The 22,458-nt window shown below is 37.7% G+C and overlaps 1 protein-coding gene across 1 annotated transcript in view; it reads left to right on the top strand.

Annotated features, from left to right (window-relative positions):
* Window positions 1-12,506: 12,506 nt before the first annotated feature.
* rprd2b (regulation of nuclear pre-mRNA domain containing 2b) overlaps window positions 12,507-22,458 on the top strand; it is a 39,175-nt gene continuing 29,223 nt past the window's right edge. Inside the window, exon 1 of the mRNA XM_089117446.1 lies at window positions 12,507-12,746. Within this exon, the coding sequence (XP_088973572.1) occupies window positions 12,545-12,746 (202 nt within the window). The 5' untranslated portion in view covers window positions 12,507-12,544. The remainder of the gene's footprint in view (window positions 12,747-22,458) is intronic.

Genomic DNA, 22,458 nt, shown 5'->3' with positions numbered 1-22,458 from the left:
GTATTAATTCGTACGAGTGAGGTCGTATGAATTGTTACGAATTAGCCACTTTTGAATCATTCGTCGAATTCGTACGACTTGGTCGTGAGATCGGGTTGGGTATCCACAACACGCTTTTACATTTCAATCATCTCAAATCCTTTAAAGGATTGTTAGGCTGCATAAATTAGGTCAATTGAAACCAGAAACACTTCCCATAACATTCAATGTACGTGCTACATCATAAGAGGAATGGCAGCTATCTGTATCATTCTTATCCTGAGGTTACCGCGGTCATACGAATGTGCACCCAGAGACAACCACAACAGCCCTGAATGTCAGCGGAGACCATGACAAGATGATCCCTAGAAACAGACTGTCTTTGAAGACCTTGTTGACTCAATTCTCACAATACATCCACAACAGTTTACAATACTGTTGTGGATGTGGATAACATTTAATTAATATATTTTCATCAGGTTAGATATGAATTATTAATCACTCACCCCCTTTATCTAAACCTACTTAAACATTGGACTCGCACATCCGCTATGTTTGTAGTTTTTCTGAATTAATCGAATCCTCATCCAATGCGCAATGGGTTGTTGTCAATATTAGCTGTTCGAGTAGCTCAGATCTGCACTTTGGATTCTAACCAAAAAAATTAGACCATCCGGGTAACTTTGGAATACTCCTTTCAACATACCATGATTTGGGACACACTGATACTAATTTCGAACACTATTTAGGATGGAAATTATGCTAATTGGGACACACCAAGTGTCTTAATGAGTGAGACGTAGAGTCATTAATTTAAACGATTCTTTCAAACGTCAGATTTAGTCAGGAAGGAATCGAGCAACAGTCTTTATGGATCAGTCATTGAATCATTGACTCACCCAATTCGTTAAGAAACGCAATGTTGATCAGAAACACAACGGTTCTGCTGTGACTCTGTTTAGAACTATTTTTTGGTAGTGGAATAGAGCAAAAAAAAAGTTGATATTGACAATATTGTGTCTAAAATATTAGCCTATTATTACATTCTCTATTAATTATGTTCCATGGTATAAAGTATAAAATAGTGATGATCTTTAAAAGAGGGAAAGTGAGCTCAACACTGCACCAATAGGCAGATATTGCTAATTCAAACCGCACTGTCTGAACTAAAATGCATACCATTTACATGCTTACTGGAGAGAGAAATTAGAGCTCAGATAATGGTTCATCCATGAGAATTAGATCCAGAAGTAGAAATTAATATGGTTACAATCTCACAAACAACACATCAGTTCAGTGAGAGTGGTATAGGAGGAAGGGAATGAGAAACAGAGTGTTGATTTATGGCTGGTCAGCTGTGGCAGTGTGATGTGCTCATTTGGTTCTGCATGTGTTCTTGGTCCTGGTAAAGATGATATCACCAACCTTTTTGAATCCCTCATCAGACACGGACAATGTCAAATTAGTTCAATCCTGTGGATGTGTTTCCACCATGCGCACCGCTTTTTAGCATGGAACTAAACAACAACATATGGATTCGCAAAAACATTTGGCCCCAATTTATATTGTGGCCTTAATACCTATGAACTTATATGGTGACTAGATGTGTACATAGTATGTAACTACAGTGTAAGTACACATTTGTACATAGTATCTACAGCTGTAATATTTGTGTTACTACACATATGTAACAACCCATGGAATGGTATGTGTAAGTACACATGTGTAACAGGAATTATGTAATTACATTAATAACAATATGTATTTACACAAGTTTCCTATGTGTATACCATGTATTTACGACTGGCAGTACTAATATTCAATTACAACTCCAGTTTCACCTTGTCATACTAGTGTACGTACACGGAAAATCCTCAGGAACTGTCCATTCCGTCGATTGTTACATACTGTATGTGAAGTTACACAAATATTACAGCTGAAGATACTATGTACTTACACTGTAGTTGCATACTATGTACACATAGGGCTATTTAAAGGGTAACTCTTGCCAAAATTGAACGTAAGCTCTTTCTGTTTATCTACCCGAGTCAAACTTTTGTGTAAAAGCATAATTAGAATGGAAACGTCACTTTTAAGATTGACCGTATTTTAGTTTTAGGTAAAAATGCCTTTTGAATGGTGCATGGGGCACTTCTATATAACAGCATCAAAATCACTGTTTTTAAAGCACTAAGAAGGCTTGACACAACATAAAACTGCTCAAAAGATGCTAAAAGTATTATCAGGGCCTCTACATGTGAACTTGAGCATTAAATGGCTTGTTTGTGTACACAAAGTTTACTAAAAAGGAAGGTTTTTTACGGCTCAGACGGCACTAACCAGTTCTGATATTTGGTGAAATATCAGATCAAAATTGAATCAGTATCCTTTGTCGGTAGGAACAACATTTGTATCAATTAGATTGCAAGGTTAAGGTTAAGGTCGAAGCTTGAATAAAGTTCTTATCAACCTGTCATTTCCCCTGTGATTTTAGTTGGATGGGGTCAGGGTTAGTTCACACAGCCTCTCTGCTTCCCACCGTCCACCACTATTCAGACATACCGACACACAAGTTGGCATATTGGCAACCAAAACTAATAGGATATTAAATAGTTAACCCTAATAAAACTCTCGTCATTTACTTACTGGTTGGGTACCATGATCCGCATCTCATTAAGAAAATAACAAATCCTGAATATGGTAAACACACTGTAAAAAAATATATATATTTTCAAGATTTGTTATCATAATTTTTTTTTCTTTTGTCAAATCAACTTTTATTTATTTAGTTGAGATAACTTATTATTTTGAGTTTCTGATGATTAAATCAATCTCCTTCATTGTATTAACTCACTTTTTCCATTTCAATCAACTTAAAATTTTAAGGCAACCAGGTTACTTAATTTTTTAAGTTAAACCAACAATATTCTTTTACAGTGTTGAGTAGGCTCAATGTGTTATTGAGCCGTTGCTCTCTATCAACTAACTTGCATTATACTATTTTTATTTTTTATTTAAGGTCTCATTTGTTAATATTAGTTTATGTATTAACTAACATGAACTAACAATGAGGAATGTATTTTACAGCGTTTATTAACCAAGTCATTAAAAACGTTCACGTTATTCACAGTGCATTAATGTTAACAGATACAATGTTTGATCTTAAAAAAACGTTTAGTAAATGCTGAGATTAACATTAACTAAGATTAATAAATGCTGTAGAAGTATTATTCATTGTTAGTTCATGTTAACAAATGAAACCTTATTGTATAATGGGTAACACTTTACAATAAGGTTCATTAGTTAATATTAGTTAATGTATTTACTAACATGCACTAACCATGAGCAATACATTTGTTACGGCATTTGTTCATCTTTGTTAATGTTAGTTCATGAAAATACAGCTGTTCATTGTTTGTTCATGTTAGTTCACAGTGCATTAACTAATGTTAACAAGATTTTAATCAAGTATTAGTAAATGTTGAAAATAACATTAACAAAGATTAACAAATGCTGTATATGTGCTATTCATTATTAGTTCATATTAACTAATGCAGTTAACTAATGTTAACTAACGAACCTTATTGTAAAGTGTTACCGTATAATGTTACCCTTTTTATATAAAGGCAATTTCTAAAGTTTTTCTTGATAAAATTTCCTCTTTTTTGTCGCAATTTTGGTTGGTGAAAATAGATTTATTTTAACAACAGAACAACTGACATGTCTTCTTCCTTTATCTGTGATGGAGAGACCTAATGATCAACCTTATTATGTTATGCATGTTCTATTTTTATTAGGGCTGTCAAATGATTAATCGTGATTAATCACATCCAAAATAAAAGTTTTTGTTTACATAATATATATGGGTTTACTGTGTATAATTATTTTATATATATATATGCTTGTATATATTTAAGAAATATTTTCATGTATATACTGTATATAGATTTATATATAATTTATATTACATATAAATATAAATATTTTATATATAAATAATATTTTTTTCTCTTAAATATATGTATGTGTGTGTATTTATATATATACAAAATAATTACACATACAAATACACAGTGCATCCACATATATTATGTAAACAAAAACTTTTATTTTAGAAGTGATTAATCGTGATTAATCATTTGACAGCCCTAATTTTTATTTTACACTTTTCATTAATATTAACATCCTTCCATTTCAGTTTTGATCGTGGTGTGATTCTCTATATCACAACATCACAGTGTCTTTAATTATGTCCTAATGTTGGGTTTGCATGTTTTATGGAGGTATTCCATTGACATTATAGTTTTTGTACTGTACAAGGGGTTGTAACACAGTCTCATCCCAAATCGTCATACAACTGACGTTTTGGGACGTCTTTTGACCATACGTCAATATCCGCCTTTTTAGGGCCCCCTTAAACGTCGGTAGATGGCGATCCCGGGCCGTCATACAACTGACGCTTTACCTTTAACGTCAGTTAGGTGACGGGTTAGGTTTAGGGTTAAGTTTAGGTATGGGGTAGAGTTAGGATCCCATAACCTCATCTACCGACGTTTAAGGGGGCCCTAAAAAGGCGAATATTGACGTATGGTCAAAAGACGTCCCAAAACGTCAGTTATATGACGATTTGGGATGAGACCGCTGTAATTCTAACCATACCCTGCACAGAAAACTTTCTGCATTTTTACATTTTCAAAAACCATTACTTAGTATGATTATGCAACATATATATATAGTATATATATATATATATATATAATTTCTGTCAGTGTGTAAGAATGGAAATTGTATTAAGGTTATTAAGTTATAAGCTGTTTTCCTCAGGGACTATAGGATTTTGAATATTGCCATCTTTGTGCAGACATTTTGTCCCATAACGTACCTAAATCCCAGACACACACTTAGTCTACTTACACACAGAGACACTCGTTACATATGGAAAGATTTATCCAGGTAATGCGCGCTCTGAGAGCTGCAAGGCCTGGCATTGGAGGTTCACATGTGCATGTGAAGATTATATAAATATTAATCAAACACATACTAACAACAAAGAGAGGAAACCACTTACAGCTGTTCATTTATTTATTTGATTCAGACTGTACATTAATAATTACGAGAAAAGAAAACGGCTACTTTTTTAATGAAAGTCCAATATCTCCATTTTTTTGGGAATCATGGCACATCATTGGTATTACTAATCACTACTGAAATGTTGGTAAGGATAGAATACAATTGAGCCATGGCTTGCACTATTAAACATGTAAAAACATGTAGTTAACAGTTTTATACACCGAATTATGTACAGACCAATGATACTTTTGTAAGTCCTTGACAACTGCTTGTTTGTTTCACTGATTGCACAAGACGACTGCTGCCCTCATGTGACGGTCAGAGGAAAACGCAGCATATACTGGTCAGGTCAATCTAAAAAAAAAATGCAATATGTGTTTGTCAGGGGGTTCTTAAAGACATGATAGCTTTTGTAATTATATAAAAATATATAATTATTGACTGTATATGATGTGCTATATTATGGATTTCATTTTAACATGCATTTACATTTACTCAGAGTGTTAAACTGAAGGGAAAGACAGTAATTGCATTATGATATAATAAATGAGACATTAAAGAATTGATATACAATTTTCTTTACTCTCCACTGAGGGGGAGGGGGGGGGGTCAATTGGTCAGTTTCTTTCCAGATGGCTCATTTTACCAACTTATCATGGCCAATTTACCCCTGCTAACACATTCTCATCCCAAGACGTCATCTAACTGATGCTTTTGACCATACGTCAACATCCGACGTTTTAGGGCACCCTTTAACGTCAGTTAGATGACGCTATCCTAGGGCGTCATCTAACTGACGTTTTACCTTTAGCGGCAGTTAGATGACACGGGAACGGTTTAGATCTGGGGTAGGGTTAGGTGTAGATAGCGTCATCTAAGGCTAAGTCCACATTAATCCGAAAACATTTGAAAACAGGGTTTTCGTTTAAAAACGCTCTTCGTCCACACTAGCGTTTTCAACCTCTTCTAAATTCACTTTACTGCGCATGCGTGAAACTTCACAAAAGCTCACTGAGATGATACAGATGGGAAAATAAATAATAATGTTATCGCACAATAACAGGATGATTTTATTTAGCAAAATATCTCACCATCACTGATGCGTCCAGGTCGCATTCAGTCACCATATGTTTGGTCTAAAATGCAAGGAAGGCAGGTCTGTTTTGCCGCAGGACAGCAAATGTGAGTACATTATCTGTCATCTTTTCAGTACCGTGCTATGAAGAATAGCACATATTAAGTAACATAGAAGGTAACATATTTTAGCAACAGTGTAAAAATAAATAACACATAACAGGCACAATACCGATAAACATGAATATCTATTGGTACTACATGGATCACATGACTAAACTTACATAATCGTTTTGAAATACCTCCGGTTTCACTGTCTACACTGCAACACGAAAACGGCGTTGGAGAGCATTTTCCAAAAGATCCGTTTTCTTTGACTTAAAACGGCGTCTCAGTGTGGACGGAAGGCCAAAACAGAGAGAAAAATATGTTTTCAAACGAAAACGTGAGGTCCATGCCAATTTGTTCGAAGGGGACCTGCATAAGAGGGAGTGGACACAATGGTGGTTTTGGATTGGCAGGTGGATTCACCAACTGACATTCCCGACAAGACACGTACCACCTGCGCACGTTCTCGTGAATGCCCGACTAGAAGAATCGGGTCATTAGACGATTAAGTGTTGCTGATTGTCCCAAATGCCCGGCCATCTGATTAGAATGGACCGTCTGGAAAAGCATTTCCCGACGATATTTTGGTATCAACAATTCAGTATCTTGGGTCACTCGATAAAAAGTGTCTTTTACAATAGAAAAATAAGGATTTGAGAGCGGTCAATTTGGTTGAAGAAGCTGCCCGACAATAGTACGGACCTGTTCAAAAATATTACTGAGCGTTTCGTCCTGGGACTGTTCAAGGGGAATATCATCACACTCTGTGTGGAATCTCCTTTCAAGAGCGCTCCGTTCCCCTGGCTCATCTCCCATTGGTCCCGACTCAGCTTCTCCTACCTGAGTGACCGCCCCCCTTCGCTGCTCCCCTTTCTTTCAAGAGACATTCGCACATAAATAACCCAATGATACACTAAAATCTTGTCACAAAATTAGCGGATGTCAGAGGTGCGGACTAACTGCAACCTCTACATTATGCTTTTATCCCTGAATTTGAATCAGGCTTTGATGAATGGAGGTTTGGTTGCATCCTGAATCCACCAAAGCCTGAAACGAACCTCTCTAGATACTCACAGATATCTGGTACAGGCCAGCTTGATCAGGGTCCCCGCAACACCAAAAGGCCGGCCCAAGCCTCCCGGTCACCTTAGTGGCGGGAAGCAGGTCATGGAATTGGTGTGAAGAGAGCGGAGGAACGGGAGTTGAGCCATTATAAAGGGTCGGCCGCTTTCTCCAAGGTCCTGAGACCTGAACCTTTGCCGATGTTGTTCTGGGGTCCGTCTGACCCGCTGGAGAATGGCGCGTTTCAGGTCTCTATAGACTAGAAGGTTCTGGACTGGCAGTTGTTGTGCCTCTCCGGACAGTAGGTATGAGCCTTACTGGCCAGTCCATGGGTGCCCACCCACAGGCTTTAGCGGACCTCTCAAACAGGTCAATGAAGGCCTCTGGATCGTCCTGTGGCCCCATCTTGTTGAGAGGCATGTGAGTGGGCAGGGCTGGGGCAGATGAAGTTTTTGTGGCCCTTCGTAGTGTTCCTGATGCAGACTCGCGAGTAATTGGATGACGTCCACAAATGGCGATCCTGACGGAGACTGCATGACGGCGGCGACGTTCTTCTTCCTTCCAGGGTTTCGGCACTAGTGTGATAAGGTTTAAAGGTTGGAAGGAAGAAGACAGGGTCGCCATGACTGGGACTTGTACGATTTTATTGGTATAACTTAAAATTACAACAAGCAAAAGATGCCCACACAGTGCATTCACCATCGCTTACCTACAGCACAGACAGTAGGCTCTCAGACGAGCGCAGTTCGCTCCGGTTTCTCCTTTCCACAAGTGCTTGCTATTCCGTGGGGTCTGTCGTTGCAATGCAACAATGAATTTGCGAGCCTGTAAAAACGAGCGGGGTGTCCTTGACCCCTATTTCAAGGACAATTAGGAAAAAAACATATAAAAAGCTTTTATGTAACTAAAATATTAGATTTTTTCCCACATATATGCCTATTTTGTTTATTTTTTAACAATTATTCCATAATTTAATGAGGGCCCAGTACTGCTTGGCCCCCCAAACCACCCCCTCGCCCAATAAATTGAAAGTATATGTGGCTGCTATTGAGGGATGCTCAGTTACAATGCCAGTCTGGGAGCTGTCTTCAGTACGCACTGTCAAACCCGCTCTTCGAACCACATCACGCGAATGAGTTATCGTCTGTTCCTACAACCAGCACATCCGAAATCCACTGTTCAAGTGAGTGCTGCAGGTATCTTACCAGATCTATTCAATCTATAAATCCTGCTGTACTGAGTCCAACTAAAAAGAAAAAAAGGTTGACCTTATGTGAAACGCAGGGAAAACTTGTCTGCATGCAGTGTCGCCTTTGCGCAATCAATGGACTGGCACTAAATAATAACTTTTAACCTGCATTTTCCATGCAAGTTTTCCCTAATTGGAAACATGCTTTAATGTCATTTGGGGAACATACAAAAAGCAAAAATCATAGAGAATGTCTGGCTCAGTTTTAGGTTTTTGTCTCACAGCAACCTAGTGTGGCAGTAAAGACTCCCAGTTAAAAGCAAAGAAGAAATATGCTAACACAACAACAAACCTCTCTCAGCTTTCTGATGGGCCAAGACATCACTATAGATGGTCAGGAAAGTGATAATTTTTACAAGGGAATGTCGTTAAGGTCTGCTGATAACTGCTCAGACATTAAACGCTGGCTCGGTGAAAATTACATGTCCCATGACAATCAACGAGATGATGAATATAATTTTACTTGATGTACTATGAACGGTTTTGCCTCCCATTTGTGAAGGATTTTATGCAATACTCGCAGATGAAACTAAAGACATTTCCAACAAAGAACAACTTGTGACTTTGCTTTGCTGAGTGGACGACATTCACAATTCAAGAGGATTTCATAGGACTTTTTGATTTGCCAAAAACCGATGCTCACAAAATTTTCAGAGCAATAAATGACATTTTGATCCGCTGCAATATAATGTGTGATTTGCGCAGAAGCGAACATGTCCGGTCACTTGGCAGGCGTCCCTGCATGCTTAAAAGAGCACAATCCCACGGCTGTCAGTGCACTGTTTAGCACATTGCTTGAACTTATGCCTTCAAGATGCTGGGGAAAAATGTAAGCTGATACGAGATGCATTGGATATTGTGCAAGGAGTGACTCAAAAACGAAACCATACATTCGAAGCATTAAAAATGAAATGAGACCCAACACTTAAAACCTAAGAACCCTCTATCCAATGCGATGGACTGGACGCACTGCTGCAGTGAACTCAACCATCGACAACTATTCTGTTCTGGTAACCCTAATGACAGAAATCACAGAAGAATCCCATGATGAATGCGGCGGGAAAGCTGCGGGCATTTTGGTCAACCTACAAAGATTTACCCAACCCGATCTCACGGGAATTCGTACGAATTTTACGAGGTGGCTAATTCGTAACAATTCATACTACCTCACTCGTACAAATTAGTACGATTTTGCTAAATCGTACATATTTTACGAATTGGCCAATTCGTATGAATTTGTACGAATGACCTACCCCTGACCCCGCCCCTAAACCTAACCATCACGTGGGTTTAGACAAATCGTATGAATTCGTACGAGTGAGCTCGTACGAATTAGCCACTTTTTAATCACTCGTATGAATTCGTACGAATTGGTCGTGAGGATTTACCACATATCTCGGTCTGCGTCATGCTTACATTTTCTCTCCAACCGAACAGTTATCCAAGACATTACAAACAACTGACATGACACATCAAGATGCTTAAACTGCAGTTGTGAGCTTTTTACATCAGTAACATGCCACACACATACAGAGTTCTTGACAAAAGTGGACATGATCGCCATTGCTGAAGAATTCATCCAGCGTAACGAGCGACGCAGACTATTTTTCAGGAAGTTTGAGGAGTGCTAAGAAAGTGAGTCTCAATATGTTTTGGTACATTCTCACAAGTATTGCTTTTGTTGTGATAGATAGATTTGCATGCCATGTGTAGTGGGTTAAAATTAGGCCCACCTTTTCTTTTGATACGTTCCGCGAATCATGTTGGCTACACGCTGTCCAATGTGTGAGCTATCGTTGTAATGTCGAGAGGCCGATCTCGAAAGGGAACGTCTCGGGTTACTCAAGAAACCATGAGAGAATGAGACATTGCATAAGCTGCAGTGTAAAAACCTTCCAAGTGTTTGGTGTATGGTTTCGCTCAGTCGACATATCCGGGCCTTCCCATGCTTGAGTGCCATTGGCATAACGCGTCAGCTATCAATGTCTCATCCGCTCCTCTCAGGGAGCCATAGTTATGCGAGTAACCTGAGATGTTTTCGGAGCACTGTCAATAGCACAATATAGGAAATGCATTGACGTCACCTTCCTGCCGGAACACTCTCTCTCAGCCGGACTAAGTGGCAGCGTGATTGGATTTAATATGGGAAACTGTGAAAACACGAGTAAAACGAACGATTGGACTCGATATAGTGTTCCTTAAAGGTTCTCTGAGCGATCCTGGGTGTTGACGTTCTGAATATTTTCAAACAAATCGGAGACTAGCTAGACCCCTCCCTCCTCCGCATCTCATCTCCTCCCCCTCCCTTCCGTGCTGCTTGAAATAATTGTGAACGTGCATTTCTGGCAAATTATATGTGTGGGTTTGGCGTCAATTTAGAAGAAAAAAATAATTTAACGTTACCCACCTGTCCAGCAAAAACAGAGCAACCTGAATGTCGGAGTGGAAGCCCTTCTGCCGCCGGAGTTCTCGCCATCGTTCAAAAGCTTTGCTACCGATATAAATTCGGAACTTCGCACGTTCTTTATCCGACTCCTTCTTCTTTTTAATTTGTTCTTCAGAACGACGTCTCTTTGGTCGTGTCGGCCATTTTTCAAACTTCCCTCTGATGCTTCTATCTCCTTCACACACTAACCCCCCAGACCCACCCTCAAATACTTCTTGCCTGTGATTGGCTGGAACACTGTTTGTTAGGTTTCGTGGTCCGGGTGAGACATGATTGTTTTTGTTGCCGTTTTCGGAGCCTGTGGTGTCTACAGAGACCGCGTTTTTTTACAGTGTGTTTAGGGGACAGGCAGCTAGCCGATAGTGAGGAGACGTTTGATGTATGTGACAAAAAATGTTTTGGCCCCACATCGCTTAGAGAACCTTTAACCCTTGCAAAACCTTTAACCCTTGCAAAAGATCCATGGATATTGACATGCAGATCACATTATTTTCCACAGCTCATGTCGTCTTGGGTTTTGTTGCAGTTTTTCATCAACAGAATTATCCAAAAACATTAAATAACGGTACAACCCACTGAAAAGATGAACTGTATGTCTATACATCACAGCCTCGCTTTCATTCCAGTTAAAAATCAAAGATGGTTCTGTGAATAAGGTCTGTTGCAGGACTATGGAACTTGGCAAATAATAATAAGGAAGAAACATTTAGCTTACCCAATCTTTCCTAAGGCCAAAGACATTTAAATTCTTGAATGAAATGTATCCATCAAATTGCTTTTACATGAGAGATTTCATTGGGAAAACAATTAATATGGATTTTGTGAGATTTGAAAAGGTAAAACATGTTTTTGTCCAATGCGAATTTGTACATGAATTTTGGCTTTCATTTCAGAGTTGGATACAATTCTAAAGATATATCTCTACACCCTTTGAATGTGATCTCAATTAAAGTTGTAGGCTAATGTAAAAAATCAGATTGTTTTAGGTAAACACTTTATCCACAAATGTAAATATGTATAGATTAAACGCCATTTCAACGAATGGAAGAATGATTGGAAGCTACTGTATTTGTAAAATCTCTTCAATGCATGGCAGACAGAAATGCCCTGAAACTTTTTTCTGCTAGACTTGTTTATGTTAGAATAAGACTCTCATCCCCCCTTTTTTTATTATTATTCTTTATTTTAAATGCTGAATCAATACCTAAACATGAACAAGATTATTGAAGTATGCCATAAATGTTTGCTACTTGAGTTCTGTTCAAGAAAACATTTAAAATATATATAATGCTATTTAACAATGTGGCCCTCTGCTGGTGGTTTTTAAACATGCAGCGGCGCCCTCTGCTGGTGGCTTGTAATGTGCAGTGACGCCTCCTGCTGGCGTATTGTAAATGTGCAGCGGCGCCCTCTGCTGGTGGTTTGTAAATGTGCAGCGGCGCCCTCTGCTGGTGGTTTGTAAATGTGCAGCGGCGCCCTCTGCTGGTGCAGCGGGATTAGATTACTCGTGATTAAATCCTCCATGCGTCTCTGCTTGCACTGGCAGTGAAGGGAAGATGGCGGCTGGACCCGGAGCGGCCAGTTCTGGTCACAGCGGTGGCCGCGGCTCGTCTGGCTCGCTAGAATCATCGCTGGACCGGCGATTTCAAGGAGTCACCAATACGATGGAGTCCATCCAGGGATTGTCCTCGTGGTGCATCGAGAATAAGAAACATCACAGCCTCGTCGTGCGCTACTGGATGAAGTGGCTAAAGAGATGTGAGTTGCTAATGTTGCTAATGCGTAAACAATAACTGGATCTGAATGCAAACATTGTCCCGATGACTATGCATTTTTGTGTTTCGATGCACAGCGTTTGAGAAATGTCAGTTTGATGTGGACGCACTGGCGTGTCTCGCGTGCACGCTGAGTTGAATGTTGATTTTACAGTAAAGCTCAGTGCAGGGTCGCTCTGCAGGCCTGGGCATTTGAAACAGAAAGTTGGACACATTTCAGCCGGTTTTAAGAGACTTTAGAAGCATTGTGCATGAACATAATGTAGTGCATATTCAATAGAGTAACAGAAGCGTGAGCGTCAGTGTGGCGTTCAGATAACTGGACAATCAAGATGTCAGTTTGTGTTGGGTTTGAAGTATTGTGAAGAAGGGAGAGTGAATTTCTAGTATGGAACTCCAAAGCTGACAAAATATTGAATAAATAAATTGAATATGTGATGAAATGTTAAATAAATATAGGCTAAACAAATATAGGGCTACAAACAATTATAACAGAAAACAAAAATAAATGAGTAGTTACCTTTATTTCCTTATTTATGTATAGCATAACATATCAGTAAGTTATACAGACAAATACATACGTAAATAAATGTGGAAAAGGGGACAATCATATATAAATAAGGATATAAAACTATTAATACTAATTCATATCTTTGTATATTTTTAGCCTATGTATTATTATTATTATTTTTTTACATTTCTTCCTTCCTTTTATTATTTTGTCAGCTTAGGATTTCCATACCCTTGTGATTTTACTGTTGCATGCTTGTCATTGACTCATCTGACCTTTTTCAAATAACAAGAGGTCATATCACTAGCTATAGTTCACTGTCCTGCAGTCAGTGTTTGCACAGAACTTTGAAATAATCCTGAAGTTATGTTTAAAATGACCTAGAGCACTCCAAAAAGGTTGTGATTTATGTGAGATGTGAGATTTTGTGATTCAAAACGCTTTATAAGGTTCCATTCATTATTTGCACATTTAACAGCTAAATTCTCTGTGACTTTATGAATATCTTTTTTCACACATTTGTTCATCTTGGATAATGTTAACTTTAATAAACATAATTTTATCTATTGTTGTTAAATCATGTTAGTTTATCGATCCTAATCCTACCCCAGACCTAAACTTACCCCGTCACCTAACCGACATTAAAGGTAAAGCGTCAGTTGTTGGATTCGTTATGTAACCGACGTTTAAGGGTACCCTAAAAAGGCGGATGTTGACGTATGGTCATAAGACGTCCCAAGACGTCAGTTATATGACTTCTTGGGATGAGACTGTGTTAATTTAATTTCATATTTGAAAAAAAATCACCAATGAAATCTAACAAAAACTCAAATCATGATAAATACACAAATACCATTACACAATTAAACGCAATTAACCCGAAATCGCGCTTAAACTGATTTTGCTTCGTGGGATTATGAAATCGCAAAGGCTACTATTTATTTATTTTATCGTTATCTATTTCTGCGGGGCATATTCGGAGTTTCTGCGCGAGAGCGCCCTCCTGGCTTTCAGATGGAGCGGCATTTAGTACTGATCACAGTCGTGCTGCGCATAAAAAAATCGCAGCCTTTGTCGAATCACGTGCAGTTCAATTTCGATTAATTGTGCAGCCCAACTAACCAGCCAATGCACATGTGCGTCTCACAACATTGACTTTCTATAGCAACTGGAGCTTTTAAAGGCAGCTGCAGCGATGCAACGACTTTTCCAATTGTTGATTGGCTCTTTTATTTAGAAGGCGGGACTTATTATGCCATATTGCAAGTTGCTCTTTGTCCCATTCATAGTTCTTCTTTGTATGGTGAGCATGATTTCACCAAGTTGAACATGTTCCTGGATGAATATTCTTGTTGATTCTGGAACAACATTCCAATCAGATTAGATGGATAGGTTTGCAGTTAATATCAAGTTTAAACTTACAACAAAGGTTGCACAATTCATCTCCTATAATTTCCCTCTGATTTCAGGGAGAAGTTATAGATAGGGATATGTTTAGTAGTAAGGTAAGGACTATGTTTTTTAGAATGTTGTTTCAGGATCAACAAAAGCCAAAAGCCTCTAAATGCCATTTGAAATTTTCTTCTTGAATGATGATTTTTATCAAACTTGTATATTTAAGTTCAGTAATTTCACTTAAATAACAATTAATAGGTAATCACCATTGCCATTTAAGTGAAATCACTGAACTTAAATACAAGCTTGATAAAAATGATCATTCTAGAAGAAAATTTCAAATGGCACTTAGAGGCTTTTGCATCTGAACTCTTCATATGTTAACCCAGGAACATGTCTGTCTTGGCAAAATTACGATGACCGGCTTAAGCTTTTGTTCATGGTCTGAATGGATCTTCATGCTGTAATGAACTTTCATTGCATCTGACTGCACGCTTATGTTGTTAATGGTGTGCTTATTTCAGCCAAAAAAAAAAAAAAGTTTCATTCAGTGTAACAACATTAAGTTAGAGAGGGCAAACGTTATTATTTAAAGGTGGAATACCTAAGATTTTTGCATTAAAATATCCCAAAATCGGCTAGTGTTATATATTTAGTTATGATGATAACTCACAATATTCCAAATGTTTCAAACAATGTTTAAATCGCGAGAAAATTTAGATTTTAACCAAGGAAACGGGGCGTGTGAGCAGGGGCGAGCTGGGAGTCGCCAGTCAATCGCGTCATTTCCGCAGTACCTTGATTTCTGCTCGTACTGCGTGTAGTCCTGGACAAATGCGGTGGTTGTAGTTGTGCGTTAGCGTCTATCAAACGACAGCTTGTTTCGCGCATTTGTTATGGAATGGAGCACAATTATTCTTTTCATTTATTCTCGGAATGTGAACTGTTGGCTGTAAAGGGGGTCACACACCGGATGAGAAGCGTCGCGCCACGTTTAGGACAACTCCACAGTAACGTTATCGAACACCGGACGCGCACTTTCTCATCAGTGTATGGCCAGCAATATTGTTATGTTTAATGACATGAAATGAAGATAATGTCTGTTCTATGTTATGATTGTACTGTACAATTAAATACAATCGTTGCTGAGTCTGCATTCTGAAAACTTTACCTCAGAGCATCCGTTAACTGAATGAATTGAGAATCTCACCTGAAAATTCTAATGATAACATCAGCAATTGTCATTCAAGCAGCTGATTTCTGTAAATGACTGCAAAAGTAAATGCATATTGCAGCATAGGGCGAAGTCAGGATCCATTAGCAACGATTTGAGACAAAATTAATAAAAATTTTATATAAAACTATGTAAATGGCGCTCTGTGGCGCAGCAGGATTTTGAACACGGTCCTGAGGTGTTGCTGGGCGCCGCGGACCGAACGCCGAATGGCGCCGCCGGTATGTGTACACTTATAGATAATAATGTGTTCGAATTTTAAAGATGTGGCGCGACGCGGCGCTGCAGCTTCTCGTCTTAACGTTAATTTTGTGAAACTGTAGCTGTGGTTACTTACACGACATGAAAAGATGTGTCAAATGTACATTAAATTGATTTTTTATTTTTATAAAGTTACCAAGGAGGACCAGCCACGTCAAGAGACCTGCCCCTTCAAACCCTCTCCACCATAGCTTCGTCCAGTGACTCGTACAGTAACTAATTTACTTTTAAACCTGACTTTTCTTACGGTTGTTTCAGTTTAATGAAAAACAAGCATTTCATTAAACGCAACGCTTTACCTTTACCTCATCCATGACAACTAATTTTCGATTCCCGTCTGACTGATTTATCCACGGTGGAGTTGAAAACAACAGTTCCCATCATTCCGCGTTCCTCCACGGCGTCATCAAGCAAAGCCATTGTTGTTGTTTTGAATGTAGCGCCGTCTAGCGGCATAAAATCTTAGGTATTGCAGCTTTAACTGGACTGTGCTTGCATTTTAGACACTTAAAGTGCGTATTGCTTTGTTCATGCCATAAATTAACATCCTTGAATGAACGGCCTATTTGCTGCATCACTCTTCTAGGATACTGTTAATATGGCATTTTCGGCGAAACTTGGGTAAAAAAGGTGTATTGTCAATAGTGATGCATGAAAGTGAGTTTGCGAGCCCAACTTGAACATGGGAAAAGTCTGCATGGGGAACTTGGGTTAAAGGACATTGAGTCTTTTAAGTGAAATCAAATGCTATGTAAGGACATTATTAAATTATAGCTGAGCTGACTTCTGAATAAATATGTTGTTAATAGAATTGTGAGTGACAAGTGAACTAGGGCTGTCAAACGATTAATCGCGATTAATCGCATTCAAAATAAAAGTTTGTGTTTACATAATATATGTGGGTGCACTGTGTATAATTATTATATATATATATAAATACACACACATGCTTGTATATATTTAAGAAATATTTTCATGTGTATATACTGTATATAGATTGATATATAATTTATATGATATGTAAATATAAATATATATATACAAAACAAAATATTTATATATATATATATATATATATATGAAGAGTTCAGATGCAAAAGCCTCTAAGTGCCATTTGAAATTTTCTTCTAGAATGATCATTTTTATCAAGCTTGTATATTTAAGTTCAGTGATTTCACTTAAATGGCAATGATAATTACCTATTAATTGTTATTTAAGTGAAATTACTGAACTTAAATATACAAGTTTGATAAAAATCATCGTTCTAGAAGAAAATTTCAAATGGCACTTAGAGGCTTTTGCATCTGAACTCTTCATATATATATATATATATATATATATACAGTGCACCCACATATATTATGTAAAAACAAACTTTTATTTTGGATGCGATTGATCGTGATTAATCGTTTGACAGCCCTAAAGTTAACATCGTAACCCTAATCCTAATCTTAAGTCAAAATTTCATAACTTTCTGGAATAATAGGGATGCACAATAAGAATGTGATCGGCATTAAAATGCTCCATCAGGACGATATGTAAAATGATGCTGATATGCCTTGCTGATAAGATGTGTTGATTATGCGCCTGCGATGACCCATGTGTGTAAGGAATGCTAGCAATAAGATCACTTCAGCAGTGTGGTCATTCTTGAACTTATGCACGTATGATGATTGATTCACTATTTGTGCCTTTGTTTAAATTTGTGAATGTTAGTACAGAAGGATGTGTCTGGTTTGGTTTATCCATCAACAGTCATATGAAGTGCATACATGCGTATTTGACGCACAAACAATGCATCTCGATTTTTTTTGTTTACGTGTTAAATACACATATTGCTGCTACCCGTCTTTCCATACAGTACCTCTGTTGCACAAGGCCAATCCCAATTCTACCCCTTACCCCTTCACTTTCCCCTAGCCCTACCCCTTCGCCTTCCCCTTTGACCCTTGAAACAGAGCGGCAATGCGTAGGGGTGAAAATATTCCCCTAAGAAATGGGACACCACTACGCCTCCGTTAAACGTCATTATAAGTCGTCGCTAGCGCCTACGTCACAGGAGATGCGCCGATGTTTATCACAACTTCCAAGATGCCGTCGACAGCTGCAGTTATCTCAGTCACGTGGGTTACAGCTATTTTCTTGCATTTATCTTGTGAAGTTCGCAGGAAACAACGGAGACGACGAAAATATGTTGCGGGACTATCGTTAGCAAGCTACAGTGATTTTAGCGATTTTTTTTTTACAAACGTTTCTGTGAAGAAACTGACCGTAAATATGAACACAATATTGAATGTAATATAAAGCAAGTCATTATTTGTCGTTACAATACTTATTAAAGCCACAAATACTTACATTTATGGGTCTCCTTTTTTGCTTGGGCAGCCATTTTGCGTCTGTAGCCTGGGTTAGCAGTGACACTTCTCATACCCCTTCGTTTGAAGTGTGCTCCCGAAAAATCTTCGTTTGAAGGGCTATCTGGCCCTTTCCCCTAGCCCTCCCCCTCCAACCAAAAGAGAATTGGGACAGCCCTACCCCTTCACGTGGACGCGCAAAACGGAGGGGAAGGGGAAAGTGAAGGGGTAAGGGGTAGAATTGGGATTGGCCCTTAGTCTCCAACCCTGCTCCCGGACACCCACTGTCCTGCAGTTTAGTTCCAACCCTAATCACACACACCTAAACCAGCTGATCAAGCTCTTCAGGATCTCTTGGAAAAAAAGAGGGCTCTGTATACATCCCACATTATTATAAACCAACCAAGTTATACATCAATAACTAAAGCAATATTTTGAAGTAAATTTTATTTATGAAAGCTTTTTTATAAGTAGTGGTCAACCTATATCGTCCGATATTTGGCATTTTTTAAAATATCGGCCGATCAATTTTTTTGCTGAACATGCCAAGCTAAAATTAGCTGGTAATCGTATTTTCACCCTAAATGTGCTAATTTTTTTGGGACCGTCTTAAAAGTTGCATACAACATTGGTATACACATTTCTAACGTCAATAGCAAACTTCAATTCATTTGAATAAATATCAAAAATCTAAAAGGTGCGCATTATGCCTGACACCTACACGAACACTTTAAAGTTGGTTTTGTGTGAATCTACATCATTTAAACAAATCTCTGAATATCTAATAAACTTCAAATTTCACAAACCTTGTAGATTTAACCGAATCCATCTGTGATATCTTGTGAAGTGTGCATTTGTAGCCGGCATAAAAGTGTTCCTGCGAGTGACGGTCTGAGTGAATGCGAACAGGAGATCAGCTTCACAGGAGACGCCATCGAAATACTTCTTATTAAAATATGCTGTGCTGTATCTAGTTAAATAAATAAAATTAGTTTCACCTAGTCTTTATTTGAATAAATACGATTACCAGTGCGCACGAAATTACCAAATTACTGAGTGCCCTTTTTATAGTGTTTACTTACTTATTATTCACATATTCTTCATATATATTAACAGTCTATATCAGTAACATCTTAAGTTACTGTTTAAAGATTAACATCTATAAATAGTGACTTTATTTGTGAAAAATACTGTAATAGTTTTGTTTATTTAGGAAGTTGCCATCTTAAGTATAAGCACGTTGTTTTCTAATTTATGTATAATTTATTTTATGTTGATTAAAATAAATATAATGTGTATATAAAAATATCAGCCACCCTGCTCTCTAAGATATCGGTGTCGACATCGGCCATCAAAAAAACAATATCGGTCGACCACTAATCCAAATGGGAAACGGCCTCTGGAACAAGAACAAATGTAGAGTGGTAGCTCTTGGGGAATTGGTTGGTTGGTTCTTTGTTGTTGTTTGCTACTGGTGGATCTCATGTGAGTGACAGGTTGTCCCACCAGTAAACACATCATCAGAGAAGAGAAGTTATTTCGATTAAAGATTGAGGGAACATGAATGAATAAAATAAAAACTGTTTGAATAAATCATTTATAATAAACTCCGCAATATTCCATTAAAAAAAATAGAATTGTCCATTTTGATTTCATGGTGACCTTAATGATTAAACTTTTTTTTTTTTAAGGAATTTTCATTTCGGGTTTTTCTGTAACCGACAACCGAAGCTTGTTAACTCTTAAGTTGAAGCGATTGTTAAATTACATTTACCGGTAAATTGGAATGGATAAGTGTCTGAGACCTATATTCATCATTTTTCACATTTTCACAGTTTATTCGCTATTTAGAAAATGGTATTAATAAAATATAAGAACTCTGAGAATTGATGTTTCACTTCAGTTGATATTTCACTGGTTTTGTCCATCCTTCTGTTAGACTGTCACAAATGAATTAGGTTGAATATCTGTCAGCTGTTAAATTTAACTACACAATTAGATAAAACAAATTTAGGTAAAACCAATTACCAAGTAATGCTTCATTTTCAGTCTGTGGTGTGGTGTAAAAAGGTTGCATTAGCAATTAAAGAAAAACACTTAAGTGAAACATGGTCAGGTCAAGTGTCTGAATAATTTTTGGTCCCAAATTTTCATAAATGTACTGGTAGTTTTACTTTATGATGGATTTTTTGGGTATAATATGTCAGTTTACTTTATTTTTCTATACTCACTTATAATTAACTATAGTGTCCTGTCTGCACCCACTAGTAAAAAAAAATATATATATATATATATATATATATATATATATGTATATTTTATAATCATATCTGGTGTCTGAATAATTTTTGAATGTTTTGTTTTTGAGTATACACAAATAAAAGTAAACCCGATCTCGATAAACAGTTTCTAATGATGTCTTACTCTATAACTGTATGACCATAGACCATAAATGAAGTATTTTAAGTTATTTCCGCTGAAAAAATGTACTCAAGGATGGATCTGTACCAGCTGTTTGTGATCCAGTTTTGTGTACTTCGCTGTGTTGATAATGAAAAGGAGAGAGCGTTTATGGATAAGACTTTAATGTGCACTTTATACTGTTTATTCAGCTCTTGCTGTGATTTTTCAAGAATAAAACTGACATCTTTTGTGTGAAACTTCATTAAACTTATTTTTGGCCATCATTGGGAGGCGGTCTGCTACAACAGGCTTGTGCTAATAGTGGATAAAAGCATGATGAAAAATAAGTTTGAACCGTAATTAAACTAGACTATACCTGTTCTCTGTAGGCATTATTGTCAGACTCCGGGTTGAAATGAACAGTGTTTCTGTTTTGATATTATCCTTCCGTGGGATTAGATTGTCCTGACACTGAGTGCGAGCTTGCGAGGCTCCGCTCCCTGTGTGGCGGCAGCTGCTCATTTGCATTTAAAGGGATACACTAGGGCTGCAACAACTAATCGATAAAATCGATTATAATCGATTATGAAAATCGTTGTCAACAAATGTCATTATCGATTAGTTGGTCTGATTACGTCACGGGGATTGTTTACATACTACATAGGCGCTTCATGAGGCACATACGCAAGGTCTCTCTTTCCCTCGCCGCTCTACCCTTTCGCGCGTGATTCCATGAGTTTGAACTAATTTGCAGGCATCAGGAAACCGCTATCAATATGCCGCATACACGAAAATCTCTCACCTTTCGGCGAAATTCGCCATGCTGAAACCAAAACAGGTGACCTACGTTAATCGTGTATACTATATACTATACTATAGTATAACGTGAGATAGAAATGTATATTTAAGTCATTAAATTCAAGTCAGCGCACTCAAGTCTGAACAAACCATTGCATACTGTATAATACACTGCATCGATGTCTTTCTCTTTCCTTGGTGCTTCTTCTAACTTTTCAATGTGAACTCGAAGAGCTGCGCGCCACCCTGTGACTCCGTGTAAGCGCTTAGTGCAGCACTGTATTGGAGTCTTTCATAATCATGTCATAATACGTTTGCGCAATGAAAGCTTATTATTAATAACCTTTCTTGTTCTGTCCTATCTGTTATGTTGCTGCCTCACTAAACAGCTGTGCTACATTTAAAACAACTGTGCATCTGATTTTTACGTTGTTTTCATGAATGCATTTTACAATAATACATAGAGCAATGTCTAATGTTATACAATGTGTAATGTTTTACTAAATTTTATGCTACACTTATTGTCTCTTATTTGTTCCCCTTTAAGGAATGTTTTTTTCACTAAATGTTCAGATTTTATACAATTATTGTGCACTTGTGATATATTTTTTATTTGTTGTTTTTCTTTATAATGAAGTTGTCTATATCGAGTAGATAAACACACAAAAGAGTGATTATCAGATCACTGTGGCCTCGCCACAACCCTGATTTAGTTTTTTTTTTTTTAGTTATAATAAAC

The sequence above is a fragment of the Pimephales promelas genome, chromosome 12, assembly GCF_988280905.1.
Source record: "Pimephales promelas chromosome 12, fPimPro1.hap1.1, whole genome shotgun sequence".
Taxonomy (NCBI): domain Eukaryota; kingdom Metazoa; phylum Chordata; class Actinopteri; order Cypriniformes; family Leuciscidae; genus Pimephales; species Pimephales promelas.
Note: the sequence above shows the minus strand (reverse complement) of the source record. Positions and strands in the feature narration are given on the sequence as shown.